At 41.6% G+C, this 22,512-nt stretch overlaps 1 protein-coding gene across 4 annotated transcripts in view; it reads right to left on the reverse strand.

Moving 5' to 3' along the window:
- Rbp6 (RNA-binding protein 6) overlaps nucleotides 1-22,512 on the reverse strand; it is a 777,348-nt gene that overhangs the window by 124,084 nt on the left and 630,752 nt on the right. For all 4 annotated transcript variants that reach the window (XM_033340911.2, XM_033340909.2, XM_076619578.1 and 1 more), the window contains one exon: nucleotides 17,280-17,328. In XM_033340911.2, coding sequence (XP_033196802.1) covers nucleotides 17,280-17,328 — 49 coding nt within the window. The remainder of the gene's footprint in view (nucleotides 1-17,279; nucleotides 17,329-22,512) is intronic.

Below are 22,512 nucleotides of genomic sequence, written 5' to 3' on the forward strand. Positions count from 1 at the left end.
TTCACCCGCGTAAATTTTATTCCGAGTCGCGGCAAGCGATTTCCCAGCGACGAAAACTTTTATCGCGTCGCGAAACAATCAAGATCGTCTGAATCGTATCGAAAAGTTTCTCTTGCAAATTTAAACGTAGCTTCGAACGTATTTTCGAACAGCGCTTCCAGCACTTCCGAAGCTGCTTGACATGCTTAAAGTTTCATGTTCCCTCTCATCCACGCATCGTGTATTGTTCTTCCGTTTAGCAGCCAGCAAACGGGAGAAAGAAAGAGCGAAATTACGTTAAAGATATTGTGTTGCACCGGTTTCATAAATTTTGTTGATTAATGCGTTTCAGTGTATCCTGTGCAACTATTCGAAGCAATTTCCTGTTCGTCTTTGTTCGCGCTACGGGTCTAATCCGAACTGGTTTTGCCGGCAGTTAACGAAGTTTTCATTAGTCGTGCTCCTGGCAATGCCGCTAAATTGCTGTTCTCGTTTAGCTTTTGCTCATTTTGAAATTCCAAACTACCGTTCCGCTGCAACGCTGTTAATATCGATAATCGTCTTCGTTACGAAACCTCCAATTACCTGCAAATATTAATCAGCCTCCCGTGATGTTACACACGCCAACTTAATCGACACCTACCACGCTTTTCCGTATGACGAGATCGTTTCGGTGCAATATAATGATTAACCTTGTGAAAGTAATATAAAGTATAGTAATAAAAAAGTATTCGCAGTAAATATCTTATAGCTTTCATATATATATTTTTTTTTTCAGATTGGTTTCCAATTTTACCAATGTCATCATAATGGTCTTGTCTCATTACAGTGTAAATTGTTTTATACATTACATGTAAGTGTTCGTAATACTTTCGTAATCCACTGCACATCATTTTATCAGTATCAATAAATATAACCATTATATTAACGAAAATATGACTAATATTAACATTAACAACGAATTGATGTCATAAAATCTTATTAAAAATATATTAATTTTGATCTTACAGAGCGTATTCTCCATCACAGGACAATCAAAGACACATTGATAAAAGTGGAGAATCCTCCCCTTTAAAATGCTTTTCATTTCACCCCAATGTGACTTTCTGTTGCCAAGATATTGTCGTTCGAAGAGGAACGTAATGTTTAATGTTTCGCTAGCGCTGTCTCTTTCGCATGATCAGTTCTCTCTTTCGCTTTCCTTCACTGACCTGCCTGAAGCGCAGCACATATGCGCTGATCAGTGACAAACACCGAGTTAGGGTATTTTTTACTATTACTATTAGCGACATACGCACTTCCAGAAAAAAAGTAGGTCACGATGCATCTGGCTGTCATTCACTTACTCTATATGATACTTCATATGCTTTATTCGCTTGTCCTTTGAAATTCTGTATCTCGGGAACAGATTGAGATATCGAGATGAAACAAAAAGCATTTTAAAGTGCGCGCTTTCCTTTATCCCCTGACATGATTGATGTCTATGATTTTGCAATTTTTCTGCGTGTATTTTTTGATCAAAGTTGCCATTCAATAAGAATGTACTCGTATTCAGAAGAAATTTACGAAATTTATTCAAAGTGAAAAGGTTGAGTTAAAATTGAATCTTTTTAGAGTGTAAATGCAATACATTATGTGTAATGTGAGGATAATAATCATATAATGGTGGTAGTTAAATTAAGCAAACAATTAAAGTTTCCATTCTGGTTTGCTTTAAACAGTAATAAAAATTGCACAAGTAAGTTTTGAGGTATATTCCACACATTGTTATAGGCTACTATTACGAGGATAGAACAGTTTTTACTTAAATGTGGCGATTATCTCTCTGTTTTATATTCGTTCCCATAGCCACACTCACAGCGCTGTTACACAACGGTAGACCTTACATTTTTGATGCGTAGCATGATTTTCAAAAGACCATAAAACACACGCGAGCTTACTCATTTTTTAACGCGAGATTTTATGAACCTGTTCGCTTGTTTTCAGCGAGTCCACATAATGTAAGAACTATTCCATTTGTAACTCAATTACTTGTTGTGTATTTGCTTTATGAAATTTTAGTTTTAGGTTTTTACTCCGTGAAATTTTATTTTCATTATTTTTATTATTTTTTTTATTATCATATTTCTCAATTGTCTCAAATTATTTCACTTCCAAGTTATCTAAGGAATAATAAAATATAAAAAAATTCTGTTTAAACATTTCATCCTAACGATGTTATATAAAATTCATATCACTGAATTCGGTGTATTTCAGTTCGTGACGAATAGCGAATGCGAAATTCGTCACGTTTTAAAAGAACGCGTAACAGGAAATCTGGTTCCAGTGTATAATGGCGATTTCGAAGCTGAAAATGGTTGAGCAGCTATCGCATATTCCTTCGAGTTAGCATGCAGAGGTTTCGCAAAACCTGTTAGATAAAACTCAGAACTACTCAGGACTACTCAGGACTCAGGACGTTGTCATCCTCGTAAAATGAAGCAAACGAGTGATCGATATATTTCGACCTGTAAGCATATCTTCAGCTCCGATACCGAAGATCGGAAAGTACGTTTTAACGAGGCGTTTGCAGTCTCAAAATACGAATATCAATGGAAATATCTGTGAGTTGCTTCGAATCTAAACGATATTACATAGAGAAGATAAATTGAAAATAGTTGGATTCATGATGTAAATTTTATACTATACATAGTGAAAATAAATTGAAAATAGTTTATTTATGATTTAAATTCTATATTATACACGTATTATACATAAATTAAATTGTATATTTATTTGTAATTTGATTATGAAGATCAACTTGTACTTATATCATAAATATAAGACAAGCATTAATCGAGGCACGTGAAAAGTATTTAATTTGCTGCTACTAAATTAAAATAAATTTTCTGCGGCCATATATTTTCAATATTTTCCAACTAACTTTTAAACGCGTAATCGTCGTATAATAAGCAAATACATTTTACGATTTTGATTGACGGTGCGAGAACCACGAGAACGGGACTCGGAAACAAGGCGAAACTTATAATTCATGGTATCGCTTGAATAAAGCATGACCGCGAAGCGAATTCCACGTTTTACAACTTTCACGCGCGAGTATCGTAGTGTTTAGTCAAACGAAATTGGGAACACGATACAACGGCCGAGTCAACTTTTACGCCGTTCCACCGTTACACGGCGACACTCGAGTACAATGAACATATTTTTCGCGTTGTTTCCAGGGATTCAACGGGGACTCTTGTTTCATTTACATAGCCGGGCGGAGCGACTGAATTTAATAATCGATACAACGTTAACGGATCGACGAAACGTTCTACCCATAGATGTATGTGGGTTCATCGATTGAATCGAACGATCCGTGAACGTGTTTCGTAATTTCAACGACGACGAAAAGAATCCTTGAACAATCACAAACCGATAACATCGATAGTGGCTAAGTCGAACGCGAGAATCGAATTCTCTCTTTCTCTTCCATTCTCTGGTAGTACGAGTGGTGTTTTCAAGTTTAGCTCAGGTCGGTGCTCGCGTGTATCGCGAAATTGGATCAGTGAATAATTAGAAAATTAATTAACGATTCACGGAGGATCGCTGCACAGCCTATCTTCATCTCAGCAGTACATTGTTTATCAGTGGGAAGGAGGGTGAGCGACACAAAAAAGCGAGATGCGCGCAAGCTGGGCGCGTAATAAAAGAGGCCACATACACCGATAGAGAAAGAATGAGAAAGAACGCGAGAGAGGATGAACGAGAAATAGGGGGGAAACGGACGTAACGAACATTGCGCTTATTTATTCGGCCGTTTTTCATCCGTGGTGCGCGGGGTTACTTCGATACCTCGACAACGGATGGCTCTCCGACCTGTCTGCCGCGCGCTTGACACAGATACACATCCAGCACACTTTTTAATTCTGTTTTAATCTCCGAGTTATTGCTACTCCAAAGCTCGCACCGGAGTTTCCCCCCCATTCATCCCGGTATCTCAAACACACCGTATATATGATTCCGCGCCAACGACGGGAATAATGGACCGCGGATACGCGCGCGAGACCCAGCTTCTCTATAATGCAGTCATTGCAGCTGATACAGAGATGCGAACGAATACACGGGACTTCTCTTATTTTCCATCTTTTTTTCCTATGTCACACTGGTAGTTTTGTCACGACGACGACACCACGCGGTACAAGCAATAATCGACTCAAAGAAATTTCGAGAGAACGTACCGCCGACTCTTTTCCACGACGTTCTGCCTCCTCGTCCCTGTTGTCTTCGAGAAAACAATACTACACCGCGGTGAACGCTCGTGCGCGTCTGTTTGATTAAAAAATATATCGTAGCTTCTTTTTCTGCATGCACCGCTGTCAGGATTTCGAGTCGAGATATTAATATACCTGAAGCAGGTTTTACTCAGTGTGCTTGCGCGCCACGCTACTACTTACCGTAATTGTTCAAACGCGAGGTATCGTCGAAGATTAATGTTACTTCTGGGATCGGGTTAACTTGGTGCAACGCGAATCTCTGGTTCCCGTAACCGTGCACTCGCGTAACCACGTTGTAGAACACGCCCGAAGAATGTGTATGGAGGTATACAGCAGAGCTACTATGTTTTGTGTTTGATGTAATTTCACTGGTTTCATGACCGTTTGAGCGAAAGCGTGTCTACAGCTGCAGGGTTCAGAGTAATGGAATTTCTGTATTGAGGAGAATTAGGAAATTTCCTCAGAGGTTTTAGTTCGATTTTCCGCCAGCAATGAGGCTTTTCATTAAAGATAAAGAGATCGTATCATGAAATACAATATAAGTGCAATCTTTATACTCCAATAGAAACCTATTTCTTTTACTTCATAACAGTTGAAATATACAATTACAAGCTTGAAAGATATAATGCTCTCAATGCCAACAGAAAATCGAACGATAACGCATTTGGAAGTCAGAAAAATGTATAATGCATTCAAGACTTTAAAGATTGGATGATAGCACTCTCGAAGCTCCAAAAATCGAATGACAATTCAGCACTCGAACCTCTAAGAATCGAAAAAGACCGCACAAAACTATGAAAGTACAACTAACTATCCAAAGATTGCGCCATCCTCGACTCGTATGATTTTCAAACCTGTTCTCGCGACACAGCAGCTGTGTCGAGCGCGAGTTTAATTTCCGTCTGGCGTAACGCCGTCGACGATCATGATCGTCTCACCCTGGACTCTTTCCCTCGTCGAGCGTTAAACACGCCATGGGCACACAGAGACGAACACTCTACCCTTCGATCAACAGAGGCTAACAGCAATGAAGCAAGGGGTTCATATGTTCGGCCGTTTGACAGCGAAGCGTTTAAACGCGAAATGCGATCGGTTAAGTGCACCAATCACGGGCAGAGCGTTCGAGAGAGTCAAATAGAGCTTGGAATTCGAAATCGCGTCGTCATACTCCGGCGTGAAATTACGAGGATCGCTGGGGATTCCGACAGGGGATCGTTTGAGAGGGGAAAAGAGAGAGAGAGAGCAAGAGAATTCATGAATAATCGCGAGGAAGAAAATTTCGGGCTCAAGTTGAAGGTCGATGAAATAAGCGTGTGCAGAGGGAACGTTCAGGATTAGTGCAATACATGTGGATTGTTTACACGTTGTATTAAGCGGTAACTCCACTGTACACTCTTCCATTAAATTGCGCTCTTGCGGCAAGACTGGGACTTCTTCGAAAGCCCGCCGAAGCTGCTCCAACGTTCTTGTATTGTTTGGCTTATTACATGGATTGGTTAGGATTAACTTTCTACGCTATTCGTGCTGCAAGTCAGCTTCAAAATGAGATAGATTTTTTCTAACAATATTACATATTCATCAGGTCCATCTTTAATACAAGTTATATGTATTAGGTTACTATTCGTGCTATATACCAACTTTTTACTAAATTCACGTTTCGTAACTTTTTATGTAGCTCCTACACTAGGCATTTCTTCCACAGGAGGTGTTATATACAAATATTTTCACGAGCCCTGGTATACATTCCCAAATTTCATTTCTCTCACGATTCATTCTAACCTCTCTGAGATCCCTAAATCTCGTCAATCCCAAAACAAATTGTCAAAATCCTTGTCAGCCATATCCCTTCATCATACAAGTAATATTCGCACCGATTACGGGCATAATCGGCGGAATAACAACCGGAGAAATAATAACAAGCTCTGGCAAATTGAATGGGCTAACATGGTGGAAAAGGATGGTCGGTGAATTCCAACCGCCCGTTTGCAAACCGATCGCGCTCGCGCGCGTGCACGTTATTACGGCGACGTGTTCCATACCAGTTTCCAAAGTTTCAGCCGGCTGTAAAGTCCGCGTGCGGGTAATACGTACGGTCGGATCGATACTTTCCTATCTTCATCGTGCATGAAATGCGCCATATGTCCCTCGGAGCATGATCGAGTCGCCTGGCTACTTGGATGCCTCCAACTCGTCCAAAGACTCGCCTCTGAAAGTTCTCCTCGGGCCAGCCGGTCTAGTCCGCTCGATCGATTCGTCGATTCAAAACGAAGGAGCAGAGGCCCGGAAGTGACGCAGCTACCCACACGGATACAAAGGCGGAACGCCTGCAGTCAATGTGAGTAATTCCATTCACCTGCACCCGCCACTAATCGACCGACATCCCCTGCCTCTTTTGCACACCCACACCGATTATAATACCTCCGAACGTCTCGAGATCCGAACGCGAATAGTGATTAAGCTAACGATGGTCGGAGCGTATTCGTTCGTTCGTGATTTCTGTTTCGTATGCTCTGCTCGCAATGGATGATAAGGGAGATAGTCTTTACAACGGCAGTTGTGTCATGACGCTTGGCTTTATGAGTTAGTCATTTAGGTTAAATAATTTTGTATAAGTAATCGTATAATAAGCAAGTAATTTTGGAAGTTTGTTAGTTAGACACCTTGGATATAGATGATGGTTTTACCCATTATATCTATAAACTAGACTAATTATGTTTTCCATAAACAAATTCATGACAAAAGTTCATGTAAAAGAGAAAAAACAGATGGTTTTCTAAGCACAATCTTCCTTCAGAAGCACGGAGCATTTGGCTTAAGTGCAAAATAAACGGAATGCCGCGCTCCTCATCGGTTCTTCAGTAACCCTATTGCTTTCCAGCGTATGTACACTCGCTAAGAGCCGGCCAGATCCCATTGAATAGTAACATGTACAGAAACGGTGTGTTTGGTAATGAATATTTATGCATCTTCAGTTGAAACTTAACGAGGAGAGCGAGAGAGAGAGAGAGAGAGAAAGAGAGAGAGAGAGAATCACATAGACTGATCGAGGATGCAATTTGTGCCGTTCTACTTGCCGGATTCAATCCGGATTCTTCCCAGTTGAATTCGTCTTGCTCCTGTCGAGTCTGGGAAAGAGACGACGAGATCCTTGAATTATTTAAAGAAATTTCATTTATCTGAGCTTGGTGTATCTTCAACGGATGTCCTTATCTCCGATCCTCAGTTCTTGCGAGGCCGTTTCTCTACCCTCGGTGAGGAAAGAGCGGTCGAGCTCGTGGCACGAACTATTTCCCTCGGTTTCGTCTGAATATTTCTTCGTTTTTCGTCGGCGACATTTCCTCCCGGCTCGGTAAGCGAGCCGAGCGCGACCTGCAGGGCCTGCTGCTCGAAATGCATGCATCTGGAACGACCACGCCTGGAGGGTGTCGGCGACGGGCTGCGAGACGGGAGCTAGAAAAGAGGAATTGCGCGAAGCAGGACGACGTCGTCGGCTATGACAACGACGACGACGACTCGAGAGGGCCACTTACGTTTGAATTTTAAATTCTCCCCTCTGGATGGAAGATTTTCCGCAGGCGAGGCATAGGGAGGCGGCAAAAGAAGGAGGACACCTCGGCGATGGATTAAGCTCGCCGAAGCACGAACGAGACGAAGGGGTCAAGTTGGCTCGGATGAGATCAGCATTCTGGATAGCGAACATAGACGGGTAGAACGAAAAGGACGGAAGAGACCCGAAGGAAACGACGGAGAAGAGCGTGTGCGCGAGCCACAGATCTACGAGAGAGACACTTCGCGACCTTCCGGGCCTCTGCACACCGCTCCAACCGATCCACTCTTCCCTTTTCTTCTCGCTACACTGAGAAATCGACGCCCTCCGCCTTTCATCCTCCTTATTCTCCTTCTTCTTCCTCTTTTCTCGCTTCTTCTCAATTCCGTGCTTCAGATTTTTCTCTCCTCTACAACCTTCAATTTCTCTCTCTTCTCCTGCACTTTTCTCAAAACTCAGCCTTCACGTCGCGAGCCGCGCTCGAACGATCCTCTTTTTACCCGGCATTGAAAGAGCGCAGATAAATAGGGGCGGAAATTCGTGAGATAGCTTCGACCCAATGCAGGTCCACGAAATTGCAGCCCGGGCGGCTCAATTCAATCGTGCGAGAAACTCACGCTACCGATGCTTCGCGCGAGCTTCCCAAAGATGTGTACGAAAAGTAGAGGATGGAGATCGAGGCTATACGGGAAATACGTTTACGTCTATTGGATCGTGGATTATACGGTAGACGGAGTGGATTTGATGATAAATATGTGCGACTGTGCGTGGTCGATGCGAGATGATGCGCCGGGAGGAAAGGCGCGAAACGCCGGTGAGAATGAGATTTACCGACGAAATTGGAGAAGAAAGATTACGGTGCTTTATTGTCTTCACAAGCCTGACAATAAAAGCTTCCAATCGTGTGTTTGAATTATTGAATCAGAGAAATATTGCACGTTATATGTAATAAAGAGTATTCGGCAAATTATTAACCTTCTAGTTGCATTATTTTTAATTCTTATGTGATTTTATAGCGGCTATTTTCTTTATCAAATTCTACTTTTTTGAAAAATAATACTAAATAATACGAAATTTAATATACCTATTTGGACCTAATTAATTATTACGCAAATGCTATAATAACTACAATGGCGTGTAAATATTTTCTATAGCTACTACATATATTTAGGAATATTTGAAGTAAAATATCAATTATGGTTCTTTCTACTTGATTTCACCAAGAACTTAAAGGAGGAATCCTTAACCAATATCTTCCTGCCTTCGATCTCCGTATATTCCGTATATTCTACTGAATTTGTATCTTTCAGCGAGAAAATATTAATAGAGGAAAGGAGGGAAAACGAGGAAACTTAAACGGTAGTATCTCGACGATTTCATATCGAGGAGACGGGTCGAGGTTCGATGCAATCGCGCGCGAAATGCGCGCTGCGTCTGGCAGTTGGTTAAATCGCTCTAGCCCAGTGGAAAGAGAAGGAAAAAGAAAGGGAACCTATAGAACAGCATAACGATGGGAAAGAAAATCGTGAGAGCGACGTGACAAAGGGAACGAGGAAAAAGTGGCGGGACCGTCTTCTGCGTTTCAATATTTTAGAATCTTTCGCTCTCTTTTCCTTTCTCTTCTCTTAGACACGCAACAATTCTCTTCGAATATAGCGGACAGTCGTAATGTAGGTGACAATTGGAGCGTGTCAATGCTCCATTCCGAGATTTCAATAGCAGGAAAGAACCTCCCTCAGTGCACCGGTTTCTCTTTTCTATCCGAAAACCGTCTGAATTACATTATGTACATCGTACGCCAGCAGTGACGTTCTCTATCTCGCTGATAAAGATTCGTCATCTCGTCTCGTGGATCTGGAGATAAGGAAATCGCAGAAAGTTCGAAAGAGAGATGTTGCTCGTCGTGAAATTTCAGAGATCCATCTCATTTTCTGAGATACAATGTCGCATGTCGTTCGCGCTCACGGATGGCGTGTACATAGGACGAAGTTTGTTTTTGCATCAATCGAACTTTATTTTTTTTAGTAAAAGCGGAGATAGGAATATCGACTATTGAAACTTGAATGTGATATTAAAAAGGAATTAAAGTTTATTCTGTAAGCCAAAGAAGAATTTTTATCTGTAGAACAATAAAAAGAAGATAGATTTTGAACATGTGGATAACGTTTCTCGAAAAGTTGAACGATTCTTACGATTGTACAGGGTATTTTATTAAGAAATCGCAAAATATCAAAGACAAACTTTAAAGGTATTTACTATAAAATCTTCATTTAGATTCTGCAAAAAATTCTTGGATCATAAACTGACGAGAACTAGTTATTCCTTAATTCTTTTATCTCAATATTATACCAATCTTTAACTAATTCCACAGACTGAGGATTTGGTCGACGATCAGATAAACGGGCCGCGGGCACTTTTCGCGCTGACCGATAAGACGAGATGCGTTTTCATTTAAAAGGATTGTTGAATTCGTATAGTTCGTCGTCGATAATTTTATAAGACGAAATGGAGGGTAAAATAGAAGACAAGGGAACTAGATACATGTTTAAGTTAAATTCAACGTCGACGAGTTTATGAGCCTTTACTTTATGTAGCATTCAGGGACCTGAAACCACCCATCGTTCAAAAAGTTTCCGAGCAGTGGCTAGTCAACTTTCACGGTGTAGTTTTCGATAGTTGCAACGACGCGTGAAACCGTCGTTTCCGTATTCTGATAGCAGTACTGCGAGGCAGATACTCGCCGTTGCTTGTTCTCAAAAGACGGTGCCTTTGAAATTTCTGTAGCCGATTAAAACCTGGCTACCCTGGCAACAAAGAGGAAAAATATTTCTTGCCTTGCGTAGAGAGCGAGATCCTTCATAAAAGACACGATATTTTCACGAGAGCTCGCATCAAGCTTGTGCTCCGCAGGGAAAACTTTTCGACATGCTTCGACGAATACGGGAATTTTTTTTAACTTTTCTGCGTTCCTTACTTGTCCGGAGTATGTGTTCGCGTCACATTTTCAGAACGTTCACTTCCGTTTCTGATGGTTCTTCAACTCTTATCTCCACTTTAGAGAAACATATTTTTTTCTTTTTAAAGCAGAAAATTATATAAAAGTAGGGAGAAAATACATTTTTCTGTAAAACGAAGAATCATTCGTGATGGAAATTTAGAAGAATAGCAAAAGACCTTATTCTAGAATATAGCTCAGAGACTCAAAAATCATGTGTCACCTAGCAATCTTTCTCATTTATGTTTCTAAAACTCAACGAGAGCTACCCAGCGACAGATTCGCCGCTTTCTACCCTCGCGACATGCTCGCGAATCCTCCTCTTTTCCACGCACAAAATCGCCGTCAATGCGACGTAAACGTTCCATCGCAATGCTCTCTCAGCTTCAGATTCCACGGGTTTATCGATCGTGGCCGCGCAATTACCAATCAAGAACCGGCAACGCGGAACTCTCCTGTGGAAATCAATCTCAGCTTTCCGCTCGACTACGCGTGGCGGACCGAACCTGCGGTGGCTTATAGACGAACTACGAGAGAAAGGGAACCGGAGAGAGAGGAAGGCGATCTTACGAGTTAGGTGGACGCGCGTTGCACGCAACTGAGAACCAACGGAAACCAAAGCGAATGGTAGAAACAGATTCGAAACTATTTCAGAGCGATCTGCGCGAACCAAGTTGCAAAGTGAAGCGACTGATGCAACTATTCAGAGCAATGGGTGCTTGGGTGCATACATGGGAGAGTTAGAGTCGGGCCACGGGATTTACCGCGCGAATTTGGAGCGCGAATTTCTCCACGCCGGAAACAACGCTACCGCGCCACCGACTTCCGAAACGTCTGATGCCCCCGCGGTTGGGATTACGTCAAACTGACATAACGTATCCGTCCGGCACGCCGACTGCATAGACTGTAGCTTCGCCAACTTCTCTAAACTTCGCCAGAGATTCTCCTTGTCCAACCTAGGGAAAAGCCTCGGGTAATTGCACCCACGCTGCGGACCCTGACCACCAACCTGAGACTAGGATTCCGACCTTCGTTAAGTCAAGACCTTGCGACTGGACTTTCGTCTACCCCGATTACTATTCACCGAACCAGAGATTCGTCTTTGCGAAGTAGTGTTCTTCGTATCGCGAATATACTCAGAGTAGGTAAAAGTGATATAGTAAGGTCATCGGATAGAGGTTAAAGTTTACAATTTTCAATGAAAATGACAAGTAGGTTATAGGTTTAAGTTCATGGCGAAGAACGACGTATTTGTTGGAGCTGCATCGTGAAGTATTTTTGGCGTATGGATACAAACAGATGAATAGCGAAGAGACGTGTCGCATTGAACGTTTACAGGAGACTCTACTACTAACTCGGAAGTTAGAAGAAACTTCTTTAGGTTTAAATATAGAGTCACTTAGTCAGCGTGTTCGGTAACAGAAATCTAATAAAAGATGCTGAATTTCTAGTCACGTATAGACGTTGACATGCAATGGTTCGACATGACAAATGGTCTCGCGCATTGACGTATAAGTCGCTTATTGAATAATTCAGTAAAAAATTAAGCGCTGTTGCATTTTGAAGATGAGAAGTTAAAGAATACATATTTAGCAACTGCCTTCCGCGGGTTCTTCGGATATTCTCTTCTAGTTACAAATTTCCAATATTACAAATTCTGACGACGTCTGTCAAGTACAATCTTCGCTTACATATTAACATTCAAGTGATTATCTCGTTAGCATTTGTTTAGACCTTTAAGCAGCGAAATGCTCTCTGTACTAAATCAAAGATTCAATAGCTATAACCGATTTTGCATTCATATAACTTCGAATGTTCGCCTACAGAAACTTCGTTTATCTTCGTACATTTCTTCTGCAGTTAAACCTAACTACAATCTTTACCCACGGAACGTCTTAAGGTAAAGACTCTTATATATCCCAAAAAGAACAATCGTCGAACAATTCCATAAAAATTGCTGGGTGCGATTTTCCCTGGGGTAGCGTTGAATCCTCCTACTCGCCGGTGGTACACGAAAGAGAAGGAGAGATTCAATGAACGATCGAAGAAGCTGGACGCGTTCCTTTGATGCGCGTGTTCACGCATGAGTAGGCAAGTCCTTCTTTTGGACCATTGCCGGTAGGCAATCAACGAGGACCATAGAAGCGGTCCTGGTCGATGCAGTAACACATACGTTCCACCCAGCAGCAATGTGCCAGCAATTTATGACAAGGTACAAGCGCAAACACGTGTACCTGTACCATACATTGGACCGACTAGACTATATAATCCCGGCTGCATGTGTGTAAATGTGTCTGTATGTATTCCTGCGTTCACTTCTGTCTACATGTGCAATGTGTACATATACACGTACATATGTATAGATATGTGTATATTCGTATGTAGTTAGACGTGTGTAGGCGAAGGCGAAGTTACGGAACCATGGCTTGCATCTGCCTTATAGGTGCCCCCTTCCCTATCCTCTTACCCTGCCACCCCCTCGTGTAAGGGTGGAGCTCACGAAGAGAAAATCCTTTGGCCAGCGAAGCTTGGATAATCGCGCCTCCGAGCTATAGTCGCGCCTCTTCGCCGGAGAGGCAAGCACGGCAGAGAGAAGACACGCTTTGCTGCAATTGCAGCGGCTGCCCATCCGCGTGGAAATCATAGCTCGCTGCGGGACTCGAAATTGTCCGGAAACGCTCGGATTCTTCTTTCACCAACGTTTGATGGTGGTGGTCGGTGATGGTGACGACGGAGGCGAGGATAAAGCAGAGAGTAGGGGGGGGGGGGTTCAACTTCTTCGGGGATTTGAACGTAAAGGGGTCGCCCGTTACCATCGACAACGATCTCTCCTCTCCTTTTGTAATTCCACAAGCAGCTCGGGGCTGGCTCGTTGTTCCGCTCCGTGTCCTCCCAGCGTCGATCCGAGTAGTTCCGATCAAAATCGGATCTGGGTTAGAAAGCACCGTTGAATGACCTTGAACGAACTACAGTTGTTCCTGTCACTATGGCGACTATCCAAAGAACGATTTCGGCTATATGTGATAAGGATACCTCTTTTTAGTTCTTTTATGCTATCATCGACATATGTTTTCTGGATTACCGTACTTCTCGTTTGGTGATCTAACGGTATATTTGATTGAAAGCTTGTCCATTACGACAACTCATTAAATATTATCGATGATTTCCGTCACAGCCTGTTAGCCTTTTAATCTTTATAGTGATTATAGAATCTCACTCTTATCAGAAACTAATCATAAAATTACAGATAAACTTTTCCTCCATTTATACCAATCATTCTTACATATTTCTAATTTGAAAATATTTTTATAAATAAGCGACTCATTTGTTAAAGGTACGAACAAATATTTATGACTATTAAATAATTTAACAGCAGGACGATTAAGAAATTTTCCTGAATGCTCGATATAAAATAACCTCTTTAAGCAATTGGAACACATACTCGACTGTATTGTTTCGCGATCAAGGAGCAACGCAGCTAAGAGATAACGAGAAGACCAAAATAAGAATCATCGCTTCCTGCCCTGTTGATTGCGTCCGAGCTGCTGCTCGCGCATCGTTCACAGAAAATCCGACGATAATCCCCTTAGGGGTCAGAGACCGAGTATGAAAGTACCATATTGTGAAATCTGCCAGAGAGCAGTAATGTTCGAGGTTTGAGGTTCACAGACTCGTCCGACGTTGGATGGTATTAAATGTCATCGCGAGAGAGATTACGCGCCGCTTTGAAAGAGCGTTCATCGTCTCTCTTCCTCCGTCTCTATCCTCTTTCTTCCACTTTCCTCTCTCCTCTCTCTTTTCCACCGATTCTCTTTCTTCTCCAGAGGTACACCGCTATTTCACCTATTCCTTTTCTGGGTGTCGTCCGTTTGCTGAGACGTGCAACGCGAGTTCTTCCCTTTTTGAAGGGTGGTATTCTGGCTACCATCCCCGAACGTGGCCCAACCTCCCTTTCACTCCCCCTCGAAGCGGCGGCAACCCCCTGTGGCATCGAAGGGAGCCAGCTTTCATATCCCATTTGCCCCTATTTTTCATAAGCGATATTAGAATCTATCACCGAGACCCGGCAGGCACTCCACTGGAGAGCAGAGGGGATGAAATCGAATCGAGGGTTATACGGATTGGAGGGAGAGGTCGGATACCGTTAAAAAAGATAGAGAGGCGCCCGATTATCGGTCCGGTGGGGCACCTCGATCGCTGACGATTATCGACGCCATTCAACCACCGACGTGAATAGATCCAGCCTCGCAACAGAAAGATGCTTTCCATTCGTATTCTGTCTTGTTTCCTTGCTCGCTCTATCCCACCTTCCTGTGAGGAGCAGACGAAAGTTCAACTACAGTGTATATAGAGACTAGCAAGCTGATATTTCTTTCACCCTGACGCACAACGCTGGATTGGTACATCGATTGGAATGCTGCTGCTTAGTTTTTAGATTCGTTCTCTATATATAAGTTTGTGCTAAGAAACGTTCGTAATATTTTATATATACGTTACTCGGTAAAACTTTTATATGGCCGTTTGTTTATTTTGTATTAATTGCACTTATGTGAACTCTAGCTAGTTGAATCAACATGTCTGAATGTGAACCCCTATTATATGAACAAAAAATCATAAGTGGTATTCTATTGTACTCTGTCCATGTCTGAAAAAGACGTAAATCTACTAGATGATCGTATCATTAATTAATTCTTTCTAGTTTGAGTGAATATGAATTTGTTAAGTGTGAATAAAGAATTAGATATATCTTTATGAATTTATTCTTCACCCCTCATGCGCTAGTTTATCATTATTAATCTACGAATAAAAGGTTAATAAGTATATACCAAGTCTCAGTCAAGCATAGCTCCATATAACTTCGCTAGAACTCCATATAACTACCGAAGGAATACAATATTATTTCGAACGATTTCATTGAAGCGACTCAGACTGAATATCGTATTCATCATCCACGAATGTATAGTAAAGCCAGTAATTGATAACACCTCGTACAAATTACTGGTATTAAAAGAAAATCGTTTACGTCATCTAGCAGAAGGAAGTTCGAAACGAAAGCTAGTTTCCTTGATAGCACTGCTCGTTTCGTAACAATTTATTCTTATCGCTGCTTATCTCTCAATCTACGCTATCGCTTCACTAAGACGGAAACGTGCGGTGCCGCGCAAGACATTCAGAACGACCTTCGCTAGTTCAAAAGAAAGCGTACGATAACAGATGGTGTTATGCAAATTTCAAAGACGCCCTCAGTTCCCCCTCTTCTCTTTTTCTCTTCTTTCCTTTCCTTTTCTTCCCTTTTCTTTTTTACCCAATTCTGTTCAGCTTCTAATCGAGCTGCGATGAATTTACATTTTTCGTATTTTCCATCGCAAACGAAATTCTTTTAGTCGTTTGTACACGTGGTACGCGAGCCGGATGTAAATGCTCACCGTTTCGATTCCTGACACGCGTCCCCTTCTTTTATTCTTTATGTTAATCGTGCTTGAATAAAAGTCTGCGTAACCGACCACTGCGACCAACATATTGTTATGCGTGACGCGGTCCACTGAAATTCGAAGATACTATCGCGTTTATGAGTTTGCGAAATTTTGACTTGATAATATCGTTTCGGTAGATTGTGGAGTAAATAAATATTTTTGTGCATTCTATAAATTCTTGTGCATTTTTAAATGTGCATACTTAAATGTTCAATTAAATGACGAATCAATCGCACCGAAAAATTTTTCACCTCGCAACAGGCGAAATATAGCTACTCTATAAAACACCTAACATTCGATCATTCTATTCTCGGGAATCACAAAGGTTGTGATTGAAAATGAAAGGTAGTGTCTTTGAGCCTATTTCAAACATGGCGTAATATTCGTATTCACGCCAAGAAATTTTCCTGGCTTCGTGGAAATTTCGATTAAGCTCTCGTTTTGTCGCGCTCGGTCCGCGAAAAACGCGCTGAAATTTCCTAGCTGACGCATCGTTGGATCGTTAAGGCTCATCGCGAGTGCAAAGCGGCGTAAGAAAGACGCGCGTTAACGTTGAATCACGCAATCACCGTCGTGATTAACGGACCGATTGATCGCGGCGTCAAATTAATGTTATTTATCTTCGACTGCACCGATGTTGGCGCATTGGCGTCGCGCGTATTACCGTAATTACTAATTATAGTTTCGAGCCGGCTCGTTAATTACCCAGTTCGCGATCCGCGCGAGTGAAACGCCAGTATTATTGACTCGCTAAACAGAGAACAGTCTCGACCATATTTTCAGCATATTTGCGCGAGCGGCGAACTTGCGTGCCACGCACACACAGGGTGCTACGAACGCGCAACGAAATTTTGCCTGCGGACGTGCGGCGTCAGCAGTCCTCTGGTGCGAGCGGAAACTCGCGTTTTAACGATCACCAGTGATCAAACAGCAATTACCGGCCCATGGGTATCGAATTATTGTATAGCGGGGAGAACCGACTGATTCTCCCAACCCCTTCTCTCGAGAAAATCATAAATTTCACTCACCTCTGTGCCTGTTGGTCTGCTTATCGAACATCAGCATGGCATCCTCGATCTGTAATTCCAAACAAAAAGGACATGTTAATTGGCGTATTTCCTCCGATGTAAATTAATTTCACATGTACCATGAAATCGCACTAGATTCACTGAAAATCTGTCGCAAAATGAATTTTTACAGTTGCTAAATTTTCTTAAGAATAAGGTATTGCAGATACAGAAGTAGAATTTTTGGTTGATATGTGTAACAAAATGGTACATCTGACAATTAACTATGAATTAATAGTTAAATCACTTGGAAGATTCCAGGAAACCTAAAAAGTAATAAATAACAAACGTAGGAAAACATTGAAATTGTGAAAAGTGTTTTATTACCATGCTAAAATATGTATATCATTTCACAGGCACAAATTGTCACGGTTACATTTCCGCAGATTCCAGAACAAAAGAGCGTGATCGTGTTATAAACAACCATGATAAATGTACGACCTGCAAAAAGCGACAAGCGAGACGCGACAAAAACGTCAGAACTTAACGTCATAAATTAGTAGCGACCCTTTCTTGGTATTACCAAAAAAAAACCCTTCTATGTGTCAGGAGCCTAAGTGGCTCGACGAAGGCGTTATGGATCGTAAACAACCCTGTAGAAATAGCGTAACAGAACTTGTGAAAGCGCGACAAATTTTGAAGAGAGGTCAGTTTTCCTGCCCGAGGAGGAAAATTAAAGTCATGCGATCCAAAAATAAATAAAAACCTATCCCCCGATTTTCTCCTCTAATGTTACCCCTGGTCGTTGCAATCTACTGTTCAATTAACTAACCATTGCCGCGCGCCGTCAACTACAAGATACAACCAATAAAATCGCCCTCGTTAAATTTCCACGCTTCAGCCTCGATCGTGCTTGCTACCCCTAGTAAAACGAAAAAATCAGACATTTCCCGGATCGAACGTTAACCTAACTACCTCGAGCGATTGGCGACGGTAGAGGGTGGGACGCAACCCCTTGGAATCGGAGATAGGATCGCTTGTATTCTTTCCGGAAGTACATGTGCGCCGTAAAGCACAGCTGGACCGAGATTTACGAAGCCCGCCGCCGAGAAAAGCATAGCAAGGGGATTGAGAATGGCGGGAGTTGTAGCAGGTTGGGGTTGTGCGGGGGTGTGTTGTCGGTAACCAAAGTGCAAAGGAGACAGAGAGAGAAGGAGAGTGAGAGAGGAAAGTACAGAAGCACAAGAGGCGGAAAGGCGAAGCGGCTAGTAGGATTTATGGGACAGGAGAAACAATAGGGATTACCTTCACCCCCTGCCACCCTTGGAGTCGGGCTCTGCTTTGTTCCTTCGCACTTCCTGCGAAAGGACCGCAAGCACGAAACGATAGAAGTGGCGGTCATGCGTTGCTACCAGCAGTAGCACGTGAGAACAGACTCGAATTATTCGGACAGGAGAGAGGATGGACGGTGCGCGCAATAGAATCAAAGGCGGCGGAGAATGTAGAGAGGATGGGCTAAAAACTGTAGTACAAGCGGCGTCGTGGAGGCGGGAGTACATATTAGATTATGCGATTAACACTCGATGGACTTCGTTGGCGAAGAGACAGTTTCGTCCCGTTTGCATCTGTCAACGTAACGTAATTCGGTTTACCGGTTTACATAATACCCTCCACGGCGAAAGTAACATCGGAGAGGCGTGTCGGCGACCGGATAAGGTCGCGTTGATTTAGGACGCCGCAGAAAAATGTTGGTCAGTTGAGGTAAAAGAAAGCGGAGGATGATCGATCTTGCCGTCCTTCCTCGTTCGAATCTCGGATGGGAAAAATGAAAAAATGTTGAAAAAATTTATGCGCTATTGCTTTTATTATTGCGTGTTTTGGTAATAATTGCAAAATATTCGAAGCTGGCTCCGTGAACATAGCACTAGAATTCCTTTAATTTTTATAGCATTGAAGCGAGAAATTACATACACTAACAATCGTTCTTTCATATTTTCCTCATACTTAAGAAATTTTGTGATAATAAAAAAAGGCGATTATGAGTGTGTATGTTGAAAATAACTGTGCTTGCTCTTTAATAATGAGAGCACATGTTAGAGGCATGGAATAACATTTTATTCTAACACGTGGCCTCTTCAAAATTGTCATATTTACAGCGTAAGAAAGATTGATACTAAAACATCCATCCACGCTATCGTCCGGATTTAAGACCTGGCTGTTCTCGACACAGGGATTTGTTTGAATATCGTTAACTGTTTCGCAGACACGACAGGGGAACCGGAGGTTGTAAGCCAAAAACGCTTGGACCAACAGATTGTTGTTCGTTGCTTCTAACAAAAGAGCAGTCGAATATGAGATTCGCAGACGCAGCAACGCGGCGCTGCGTCTTCAATGAAGAATGACTCAAAGCGTGATTGTTTTATCGTGGGATCTGCGCCTTTTTTCTTTCTTTTCGAGAAGAAAAAGGGTAACAGCGGCGAATCGATACTTCAAAGACGTGGGGAATGTGTCCAAAGCACCGGGACATACCTCGGAGATGGTGATTATTCATCGAAATAATCCACATTCTGTTGCTTTGAAAGTCACGAGACATGCCAAAGAATTGAATATCTTAGACGACATTCGTCCCGTTTTTTACTTTCAAAAGAACAAGTAATATTATACGACAAAAGAAAGGACGATGATTGAAAAAGAAAGATAGAAGGAAAAAAGAAAGAGACGGAATGAAGCTTTTAAAAAAACAGAAGAGGCATCACAGCGTAAGGAAAGACTGACACTAGGGACGTCTCGCTATTGCCAAGTCTTTACCTTCTTCGCTGTTTTTCACAAAGTGCACGTCTTTCCATTATTTCTCTTCTTGTTTTTCGCCTAACGCATCTTTGCTGCAGCACACAGTGCGCTTCTGCCAGGTAAATCAAAGTCTGAACATTCCTCATTTGGTGATCCTGGATTCGTTCGATAGATCTCTTCTTCTTTGGCGGCATGGAATGTGGTTTCAATAAAAATTTAGCACGATATGATTTTGCGTAGGAATTTAAAGCACCTACTCGAAATCGTATTCGACAATATATTCGGAGAAGAGTTTAGAGAGAATGACTCATGGGCTTGACTTACGTTACAGGTAAAAATAGATGTTTAAATAATCGATAGGCGTGGGACGCGAAGCGAGGGCGAAACACGAAAAGGGGATGATTCGATCTCCCTGAAGTAGAAACAGTAATACAATTCAATTTGATGAAAGCCGAGATATTGAAGCGCGAGTGAAAAACGAAAGGTTAGGTTAAGACAAATGGTATAAACGTGGAATGACGAATGTCCATAGCACAGCCTTACATGATCTACTACATTAACAACCAAATTAATTTACACGAAGTGCATAATAAAATAAAAATACAAAAACTGTATTCAGCAAGCTCTTAAATCATCATATTCAAAAGTAATAATTTTCATACAAAGTATCTCTATTATTTCTTTCTTCTTTTTCGTTAAAATATCACCAAATAGTATGTATGAAACCAAAATGTTAAAAGAATCAACAATTTTACGGTGTCGCTGAAACCTTTTTATACGTGTAATTAAAAACAAACACTCGAAATGAAAATGAAACAATATAAATTCTTAAAACATTCCTCGGCCTCGGGTTGATCTCTTTGATCATTCCAATATCTGGTTGGTCGCTCGGTGTTCCGTTAAAGACAGAAGATTGTACCACATTTCCCGGCACGGAATTATTTCAACTTTTCTACTCTTTTGCCTCTTGCTAGTCCGCGTAATATCCTTAGGGCAAGAATGGCAAAACCCTTTCCGATATACTTTGATGTCCTCGAGTTGTTCAACGGAATCACCCTCTGGCTTTGACTCGTTGAATCGATATTAATCTTCCTCTCAGATTGTTCTTCACGATTTTCTCGTCGTGCCTCCACGCTCAAGTTATTGCTTTCTCGTTTAAGCTACGATTATAGGAAACATTTCCTTGATTCTACTTTTCGATGGATTTAGCGGCCAGTCAATTATATGAGATATCGTCGAAAATATTTCGCTACTGATATTTTAGAAAATTAATTATCGAGCAATCATTAGAATGGACGTTACCCACTCGTGAAAATGTATTTAAACCAGAAACCAGAGATATTAATTTTCATTCAGTTCAACGCGCAAAATTTCTATACACATTTATAAAATACAGGTATGAAAATATAATTTTTTATATTGAAAGCTAATCGAGATACGTATGAACTTTAACAATGATTACACTCTCGTCCAATAGGTTTTTCTCATGAAATTTTATCGCAATATCAGTTGAATTGAATACAATAATGAAGAATTAAGCCAACTAACAGTTATATACGAAAAACCAATAACACTGTGATTGATTTCAAGATTGAAATTTGCGAACTTTACGAATTTGACTTTTTCTAGTGCTGAAGTGGGTGTATATTGTATCTGATAGACATCGATGAATATCGTTATTCTCGATATTCAATTAAAAACATATTTTTTATCAATATCTGAAAAACTATTGGAATTAGAGGAATTGTATAAACAATATAAATACTATTTATTATACAAATTTAAATATTCTGAAAGTTGTAAGCCAATTTCCTATAATTTATTCTACAAAGGCAATTTTATTCATTTAAGTCGCTCTTCTACAAACGGCGAACAAATTAATAACCTGGAATAATGTGTAATGCAATTCGAAGCGTCGTTGTAATTTCTGCCGAGCTTCCATGTTCCACACGGTTGATCTACAAACGAACAATACCGAAAGGTTGTAGAAGGAACAAGCGGAGAAAGACGCGAAGCAGGGTTGTTGTCCCTGAGGAGCAATCGACTTCTGGTGAGTGGGCGAGGTGTACCTTATTACAAGTTCGATTCTAGTGGTGTTACAGCTCTCGGTGGGCCGTGTTGTAGATTGCTGTCTTACGAGTCCTGCCCTTTCTACCACCAGCAGCCGATCCCTTTTCGCAACACGCACACACATATTCACACACCTCGTATCATTTCCCGCGACAGTTTTCCTCTCCCCGTCGCTCCAACTGGCTCTCTTGTTTGGCGAACTAATTTAAAAGGGCGTCCGGAACTGGGTCAAGAGTGTACCCTTTACGCGGACTTTTTGCATTTTGCTGCTCTGACATTTGTCACAAAGTTCTTGGGTGTAGAGCACCGTGGAAACCGGTGACCTCCAATTACGGGCGCGTAGCCAACGATGTCATCGAGAATTATACGTTTCGAAAAATAAGAGATACTGTCG

The sequence above is a fragment of the Bombus vancouverensis genome, chromosome 6 (assembly GCF_051014615.1).
Source record: "Bombus vancouverensis nearcticus chromosome 6, iyBomVanc1_principal, whole genome shotgun sequence".
NCBI classification, from domain to species: Eukaryota; Metazoa; Arthropoda; class Insecta; order Hymenoptera; family Apidae; genus Bombus; species Bombus vancouverensis.